General features: G+C 38.3%; 1 protein-coding gene across 1 annotated transcript; it reads left to right on the top strand.

The window, feature by feature from the left end:
- Nucleotides 1-406: 406 nt before the first annotated feature.
- On the top strand, nucleotides 407-7821 carry slc35g2b (solute carrier family 35 member G2b). Its single transcript, XM_066683318.1, has 2 exons — nucleotides 407-476; nucleotides 3852-7821. Exon 2 carries the CDS (start codon nucleotides 3874-3876, stop codon nucleotides 5110-5112), a length of 1239 nt encoding a protein of 412 aa, XP_066539415.1. The 5' UTR covers nucleotides 407-476; nucleotides 3852-3873; the 3' UTR covers nucleotides 5113-7821.
- The last annotated feature ends 1910 nt before the right edge of the window (nucleotides 7822-9731 follow it).

Raw genomic sequence — 9731 nt, 5'->3', positions numbered from 1 at the left:
GATCATTCAGAACTATTCAGTCCTGCTTTTTAATTGTATTTGTTTATGTTTATGCTCTGGTCTCTCTCCTTCTCTTCCTTTTTTCCCTCCCTCCCTCATACAGTGCCTCTTTTTCTCCATCCTTCCCTTTTCCTTTTTTCTTTCTCTCCCTCCGTCTGTTTCTCATACCCTCTTTTTCCACTTGGTCCCTTCATCTCTTCATTATCTCTCTCCCTCGTTCTCTCATTCTACATCCGTTCCTCCCTCCCTCCTTCATTTTCTCTCTCCTTTCTTCACGATGTCTCTCGCTCTTTCATCTTTCTCTCTCTCTCTCTCTCTCTCTCTCTCTCTCTCTCTCTCTCACACACACACACACACACACACACACACACAGAGAGAGAGAGAGAGAGAGAGAGAGAGAGAGAGAGAGCAGTAGTATGGCGGTGTTGATGGCGGTGTGTTGAAGCTCCAGCAGCGCTGAACAGCACATCAGCGGGGTGAGTACAAACACACACGCGCCTATTACACACACGGAAAGACGTTTATAGTCAATAAAAAATTAAGATAAGTGGAAATGCACTAGCGAAAATATACGGCTTCGAGGGCGATTGGATTTTCCATAGACGCAACAAGAGAAACTGCACCTTATAATAACGATAACAAAAAAGCAATGAAATGTCTCTTACACGAGCTTCCAGAGGGTAAATAATCTTTTCTATGTGATTTTATTTCCAAAATGTTTAACTGGAGATTCAGTCTTAATGATATCCTGGATTTATAATGATTAAAATATACAAACCCCGTTTTTGTGCCAGGCTCCGCTACACTGTAAATAATTATCTCCTTTAATGTACGCCGAGATTTAATGAAAAGGTAGCCTTATTGACTAAATCATTGATCAATGGACTTAAAGATATACATTTATCAATAATATTTTATCACTGTCAAACGTCATTGACAGATACGCAAATTACGTATATTTCCATGGAAACTAGCTTAAAATGTAATTATTTCCTCTAAAACCCTGCCTTCGTAGTCAATTGTCGCTTAGCTACCATATAAAAACGGAAGAAAGCTGTGAGCGTTTTTTCTAGGCTCAAAAACACTGTGTTGATTCAGTCTAGATTATAGATTATGCCGTTCAGTTTTTCTGTGAAGCGTGCAAACATAAGTGTGTTTGACTGGGAACATAGAGTTCTATCAGTCAGTTCACAGCAATCGGAACATTATGCGTTTTTTTAGGGAAGTGATAATGGAAATGCCCTGAAAACGAGCCAAAAAGAGACATTTACTGCCCCCTGGTGGCCTGATGAAGACAACTGATTCATTGACGAAAAAGCCCACAAGAAAAGCATATAGTACCACATCTCAGATCAGTACCTCACCTACAGATTTCACATCTACACATTCAACTAGCCTTAAAAGTGGACAAAATAATTTATGCATTTTCGAGTCCTTCCTTATGTGTAAGGCCTAACTGATAGAAATATTGATATATTAATATCTATAAATGTAGCTGTATATATGCAATATTTGTGCATGTTTTTGTTCATCTTCCCTGTTAAATCATTGCAAACTCCAGCAGTATTACTCTTACATAATGCCTGCCGCCATCACTCTGAATTAAACTCACTGTACTGTACAGGCACCACCACACTTAAATATAGAAACTGCTTCACACATGGAAATGGGGGGATGGTGGTGGTGGTGGAGGGGGGGTGTAGAGAAAGAGACAGAGAAAGAGAGAAAGGACAGAAACAGAGAGAGGGAAAAACAGAAGTAAGTGTGTGTGTGTGTGTGCTTGTGAGATGGTGGATGGTGGTGGGGTGAGGGAGAGAGAATATATATATATATATATTGTAAGCAGCAAAAATATGAAGATGTGATAATATTACTATTATTATTGTTGTTATTATTATTATTAATAATAGCACAATGGAGCACAAAGGAACACAATGTAATATTTTTACCATAAAATTACACCTTCAAAATCATTGCAATACTTCACTGACCTGTAATAAAAAGAACAGAGGCTCTGTTGTTGCCACTCTGGGCTCAGCACTGCAGAAACAGCACTATGTAACTTTTGTAGCAGGGAAGGAAACCACATCCCCTCCCTCTTCCTCCCCATTGATTTCAGTATTGTGCTGTAAAAAATTAACACTATGGGGAGCCCCAGAAGTAAAAGCCCAAATTCTACCTTGTGTTCCTTTAAATAATTTAGCAGATTTGCAGATTGACAAATCAGAACCTGACAATAAACTGGTCACCAAAACTGTCCATTGGAAAATGAAGGCACAGAAAAACAGACAAGCCAACAAAGCAATAGATTGTAGAGAAGTATATGCATTTTATATGCAGTCTATGGGGAAAAAAAATAGGATCCACACCAACTGCTAGTCTGTAAAACCAATACTGAGAATATTTTCTTCCTTTCATGCACACAATTAAAAAATATTATAAAATGTTTCTGCCTAGAATTAAGCATTAAATCCCCACATTCCCTACTCTGCCAGATACTGAGAAAATGAAAATATTACTAGAAGAAAAGAAAATAACAATATACATTTAGCAGAGCAATTTATGCTCATTAATATTTTGTGTTCTTTTCCTGATGTTTACTTGTTATGTAATATCATATTTACACTCCAAATTATAATTATCTAGAGTATTGGTCATGCTACTGTAGACTTTTACTGTATTGTACTGTAGCTTCTAGTACCAAAGACATATTAATATCTACTTGTTTTTCTCCTGGAATATACTGACTATGAATGCCACTTCACTCACATCTGCACATGTTCTTCTGCCCTCAGAGTCATCATGCTAATTACTGAAAGGATGGACATGTGTGCTCTATTTTTACCTGTAATGTGTTAACAGTGACAGCAGTGCCATTTAAGGTCAAAACAGTGCACAATATTATGATGGGTTTTTATTAGTGAAAATATGTGTGAAATCTGTTCTAACTAGGTGAAATTATTGAGTGATAAGTTAGTTTTTCCAGTTGATAGATTTGAATGGAGTTTAATATCTTAACTATTCTGAATAATTTTGATGATAAAATATATCAGTATGTTTGGTACAGAGAGAGAGATAAGATAGATAGATAAGAGTGAAAAGATTATAAACATGACAGCCTGAGAGTGAGAAACACCAACACATTAGAGAGATAACGAGTGATAGATTGTCAGAGAGAGAGAGAGAGAGAGCTTGGAAATTCTGCAAGGAAAAAAAGCACTGAAGCCATGAGCTATGAATTATGTAAGCAGTTCATCTGCATTTGGAGAAACCTCAGTGCAATTGTTTTATTTGCTGGCAATACACTTCCATTAACAACTTTCAGAGCTCCAGAGGTCTTTCTCAGCATTTGCCCAGAAATGTCTTCATGATATATTCATTTACATGTTTTGTAGCTGTTCTTAATTAAATGCAAAGGTGAAAAATATGTGTCAGCATTAGTTTATTTATTCTGATTTCAGACAACTGCAGTCTTTATTATGAAAATTAAACAAAATCATCTGTAGCATGATATTAGTATTTCAAATGTACAGAATACATTGTATTTCTGGTGGGGGAGAGGGAGATTTCACATATTTCACTATTAGATCTATTTCAAAGTGCCATAATAACAATGTTATGCGTGTGTGTTCATAGCACTATTTTATGTATATACTGTTTTGTATTGACTTCATCTTTGTCTTTCGATGACATAAAAACTGTAGTTTCCATATACAAAGTTTATGAAAAAGGACCAGTCTTAATGCAATGAAATACACATATTTTCTGATTTTGGCATGGGCTACGTATTACATATCTTGAATTTTAGATAATAAATACTGCTTACTAACATCTGGATTTTTGTTTTGCAGTCCCCAGAACTGAAGATAAACAATGGATCCATCATCAGCTGGATCAAAGAAACGGGTCAAAATTCATCCCAACACAGTCACGGTAAAATACGCCACACATTTCCCACAGCCAGGCGACGAGGGTTATGATGACGCTCCTTCTTTTGAGGATTTTAGCTCCTTCATGGACAACAACCCTAGCAGGAGGCTGGTGTCGGACACTGGGCGTGGGAGGACTTTGTTTGGGACAATGGACACTCGGCCTAAATCAGCTGGCGAGCAGAAGGATAAGGGGGTTGGTGGTCAGCTGGCTAGTTTTGGTGAGGCTTCAGTTTTAGCATCACGTGTGACTTGGGGGGCTCTTTTCGGGGCTGCAGTTGCCCATGGCTGTGTTGCCCTCATCACTCGACTGGCAGCTGACCGCTCCAGAGTGCCATCCTTAGAGCTCATATTTATCCGCTCTGTAATCCAAGTGTTGTCCATATTGGTGGTCCTATACTACAAAGAGGCCCCGTTTGGCCCTAGGGGATACCGGCTGCGGCTCTTCTTCTACGGTGTCTGCAACGTCATTTCAATCACATGCGCCTACACTTCTTTCGCCATCGTCCCTCCTAGCAATGGCACAATCATGTGGCGTGCCACCACCACAGTCTTCAGTGCCGTTCTGGCCTTCTTGCTTCTGGACGAGCGCCTGGCTTACACAGATATAGTCACTGTAGTGGGCAGCCTCTTTGGCTTGTGCTTGGTCATGATCCCCAATATTGCGGATGAGGAGAAATCAGCCTTGGGCTTCTGGAAGGAGGCTTTTGGCTATACCATGACAGTCATGGCCGGCCTGACTGCCGCCCTTTCCATGATCGTGTACCGGGCCATCAAGGAAAAGGTCAGCATGTGGACCGCACTCTTCACATTCGGTTGGACAGGAACGGTGTGGGGAGCATCCACAATGTTCATCATGCAGGAGCCCATCATCCCCTTAGATGGGGAAACATGGGGCTACCTTATTGGCATCTGCATCTGCTCCACTGTCGCATTCCTAGGAGTCTACTATGCTCTCAACAAGTTCCACCCGGCTCTGGTCAGCACCGTCCAGCATCTGGAGATTGTGGTTGCCATGTTCCTGCAGCTCATTGTGCTGCGGATGATACCCTCTGCTTATGATGTCTTTGGCGCCTTGGTGATCATGATAAGTGTATTCGTGTTGACCGGCGTGAAGCTTTACTGGGTGGGCAGGGCTATACGTCAGGATTACCAAGAGATCCTAGACTCACCAATCAAATGAGAGTGCCACTGATGCATTCGTGCTTATGTCGTGGTATAGACCACTGAAGACATGTCATTTTTTTGTTTTCAGCATCATAGCCATAATAGAAACCTAGTCTAGATTCCTGTATTATAGATATTACTGGTATGCTTGAAAAAAAAAATCTGATACATTTTATCCTGTAGATATTCAGGTGAATGGATCCTCTGAATAACAAGGATGTTTTATGTTGAAATATGAAAAATGCCTTATTCATGCTACAAGCAAGGCCCTACACCTGCTCATTAAAATGAAATATCACATAGAAATCTCCTATTAAACTTAAACACTACTGTATTAGAAAGCAAAATACCTGCCATTGTGTGGAGTATTTGAAGACATTATATTTCTTATATAACATCCATGTAGTAAAATTATTTATGGACCTCAAAATTCAGTGGATCCATGGACAATCAGGTTAAAAAGTTTATGTAGCAAGCATTTTAATTTTTTTTTTTACTACATATTATGAGGCAACAATTTCTGAAAATGTCATTAATTTCCATCGTGAACTCAAGCTTAGACCTGAAATTCTTAAAATGGCTATGGCACTGACTACAGAACAATGATAAATATTCAGTTGTCTAGATGTGAATGTGTGATTGACAGTTTGTGTGGCTGTGTGTATGTTTGTATGTTTGTATAGTGTTCCCTCAGCCACCTCCACCTCTCCAAAACGTGCAATTGATGAATGTCTTAATATTCATCTGTTTATTTTGTATAGTGTTGTTGAAAGAGTGCCAATGATATAATGTCTTTGCTAACTGTTAATGTGTGAAATAATAAAACAACATCAGAAACAAAGATCCACAGTGCGTCACTCTGATAGTATTAATTGTTTTGGTTGCATTGATGTTGATAAAAGGCTTCCTCATTCAGAACAAGTTTGTAGACATAAACTTGTAGCAGTATATATCTTTCTCAACGGCATAATTTTTTCACCCCATTGAGGTCTTCAAATGCATGTTTTTTTAATTCACATTGCCATGAGTCATCTAATTGTTTCTGAAATCTTTCTGGTGACCTTCCACCTATATTTTTAATACAGGAGAAAACAAAATACCCAACTAGCTACTACTGAATTTCCTCACTAATATTGTCTCAGTGTGCCAAAGCAAAAAGTGCAGTCTGTGTGTGAGAGGAGGTGAAGAACTGTTAGTCATTTGAGGGCAGTGGAGGAGTTAATGATATCTTATGTACTACTAGGCCTGAAATAATGAAACAGGACACTTATTGCATTCCTGGTTTAAATAAATAAATAAATAAATATTACACTAGCCTGAGTTGAATATAACATTTTGCTAAAAATGGGATTTAACTTATGCAACCTAATGAAATATATCCCACAAGCTGTTTTTACACACAAGCACATATACCTGGACCTTATTCTCCTGAGTCTTCCCTGAGTTGTCCTTTCCACACCAGATACGTACACACAGCTGGAAATGTTCTGCATGCATTAGGCATGGGGTGGTGTCTGTGTAGTGGTTGCTGTGAGGTGCTCTGGAATTCTGTGGAAGTTTACAGGCTCTATTCACACATGTGTTCATTTGGACATTAACCAGACTTTGTACTAGGGAGCTAGCAGAATAAAATCTGGGTAATGTCTGATACAAATGTTATTTTGACATTTGCTTTTACACATACAAGTCAGGAAAAATTCTTCTAGTTTCTTGTTTGCTGTGTTCAATGCTTTCCTATTGACTTGTTATTTATGCAACTAATGGATGTTTTCATGAATGGCAGAGAGATGGATGTTTCCATGAATGGTGTTAGAGCTCACAAACCCAATCCAGAGTAATTCCACTGCTGCTCAAGGGATTATAATTAGCCTAGGCCCCCTGCTTGGGAATAATGGCTCCCCCATCACTCAGCATAAAACTAGACAATCCACGTATTGGTTATCCAGCAAAACAGAGTTGGGCATTTAGTGTCCTCTTGTTAAATGACAGTGATGTTGCACTGGCAGCATTTCAGAATAGAATGGTTGTTGGTTTCAATTGTGTTACTGGCACACAGCCACTGGGGTCAATTTTTGCCTCAGGTCAATGTCTGTGAGGAGTTTGGTGTGTTCTTCCTGTGTCTGCTTGGTTTTCCTCTGGGTGCTCCTCCCACTCCAAAACACATATTGGTAGGGCTGTGCACAATTGTCCACAGGTGAGATTGTATGAATGTATGATGTCCTGTTGTATTGACACACGAGGTTGTGTTTCTGCTTTGAGCCAAATGGTTCCACTGAGCCTCCAGTACACCATATACATACAAAACCCAGTTGTTTGAGGTTGGGGGATTTAGTAAAAAAAATGAAATAAATAAAATAAAGAATCTGTGTTTTGTCAGTTTACTTGACAAAAGTACTAAATATATTGTCAGTGTCTATTGATAAACATGCATCTCCCAAAATTGTAAATTTATAGAAGAAGGAAAATTTTCTTTACAGCCAATGGAAATTCAAAGGTGCAAAAAGAAATAATTCCAAGTAATTGCTGCATTTCTATTGGTCTATTCATCATGAAATTTGAAAACAGCTGCTGTTTTTAAATGCTATATTAAACCAAAAATCTACACAAATGTAGTTACATCTGTTTAATTGAACCGCAACAATATATATATTGGAATTGGAAATTATTTCACTGACAGATTTTATTGTATTTTATACATATAAACAAATTTAGAATATTATGTTTAAAAAAACAGATGCATGGGAGAGATTTATTACATCATCTTTCATTTTAATTACATTTTTTGGGACTTTAAAGAGCTTGACAGAGCTTGACTCTAGACAGGCCAGTCAAGCACACATACTCTGTATCCACAAAACCTTGCATGTGCATAATGAGGTCTGGCATTTTTCTTTCCAGGAAAAGTCTTCGCCTTCATGACAACATATCTCTCTAAAATCCCAATATAGGGCTCTGTGTCAGTGGTAGCTTCAGATTTTTGCAATTCAGTCATGCCGTTTGGGAATGATGTAGTATCACACCATTACATATGGTGGCTTTTGCACTTTGTGCTGATTAATGTTTGTCTAACTGCAGCACATCCTTTGAGTGTCCTTCACACCCTCTGAGATGGGCTTGACTTACACAAACAGATTTGTGCATATTCCCTAATAATTATTATTATTTTTGTTTTTTTGCAATTTTATATAGTACATTTTGAAAGATTTTTCCATGTGAAATGTGCTCTTTGAATGCTTCAGAATTTATATTCAATAATGATACCCTCATCTGTTTCAAAAAAGAAAATGTAGCCTAAACATGTTGTAAATTTTTCATTTTTTCAGATTATTCTGCCTCTGCCCAACTCATTTTGAGTGTGTTGCAGACACTGACTTTTAAATATGTTTATCATTGCAAAATACAATTATGTTTTTCAGTGAAAGCATTGAAAATGTTTTCTTTGTACTTTGGTCAGTTAAGCAGTTGTTCAAGGGAATGTGAAATCACAGATTACTGCTTTTATTGCAGTTAAATTAATGTTTTTTTTTTTTTTTTTTTTTTTTTGGATGTACATAATCTGTTGTCAGATAATTAAAAAGAATCACATCAATCTGAGTAGTTATTCACAATTAATTTCACTTTGGTGTTTTGCTCATATTTAGCCCTAAAGTATATATTTTACTATTTGAATAAGGGCATGGAATTATAGACATGTGCTGCCAAAACTATTATAATGGGTTTATTACTTTAGCACAGCCATGGGCCATTGATTTTAGCAGTTTATATATAATTTTTTAGACTAATAACTAATTCATTTCTGCCCTTATGGCAAACAGAAAAACTGATGGAAAAATGTATATTCATTTCATTTGACATAAAGTTACATTACAAAAACTTTTAATTATTGCCTATGTTTCTATTTTAAAGTGAGTATGTAAAATGTATGTATCATCCAAAGACAAAAAACTACTTTGACTCCTGTTAGATGGCATTAGTTTTATCCACTGTTATTGGCTAATGCTTAAGAAAAGACATTTAATTTGCATGTTTTTTACTTTTTAAACCAGTGCACCAATCTAGCTAACATTTTATTTTTTCACATGATATAGTCATGTAGTAACTTTGTAAATCTAGTTCAGCAAGGGCTGTTTTACTCCTTGACCAGTCTCTGTTGCTGGTCCAGATATGCATTTTATGCAGAGGATAGCTGGCTTCACCTAGAGGAGGACTCTGGTAGCTTCAGCAGAGAATTTGGTTTCAGTTGTCTCTTTGTATATTTCACATGGATAAACTACAAAAGTGCATCAGTGCCATTTTAAAACAGGGCTCCTCCTTGGATCACCACCTTAACGTAGTGGAGGGGTTTGCGTGCCTGCGTGAGCCTAGGAGCTACGTTGTTGGGGGCAATAGCCCCTGGTAGGGTCTCCCAAGGCAAATTGGTCCTAGGTGATGGGCCAGACAAAGAGTGATCCATAAAGACACGGATGAAAAAGATAATAACGTGGACACAGCCTCCCTTGGCCGGAGCAGGGTTACCGGGGCCTCACCCTGGAGCCAGGCCTTGGGGAGGGGCTCCTTGGCGAGCGCCTGGTGGCCGGACTTTCACCTATGGGGTCCGGCCGGGCTTAGCTCGAAGGAGATACATGGGTCCACCAC

This window comes from Hoplias malabaricus, chromosome 10, assembly GCF_029633855.1.
Source record: "Hoplias malabaricus isolate fHopMal1 chromosome 10, fHopMal1.hap1, whole genome shotgun sequence".
Lineage (NCBI taxonomy): Eukaryota > Metazoa > Chordata > Actinopteri > Characiformes > Erythrinidae > Hoplias > Hoplias malabaricus.
The sequence above is the reverse complement of the archived record's forward strand: the minus strand, read 5'-3'. Positions and strand labels throughout refer to the sequence as shown.

What these genes read in the sequence shown, in the direction of transcription:
- slc35g2b (XM_066683318.1), top strand. Translation starts at nt 3,874, where the DNA reads ATGGATCCATCATCAGCTGGATCAAAGAAACGGGTCAAAATTCATCCC.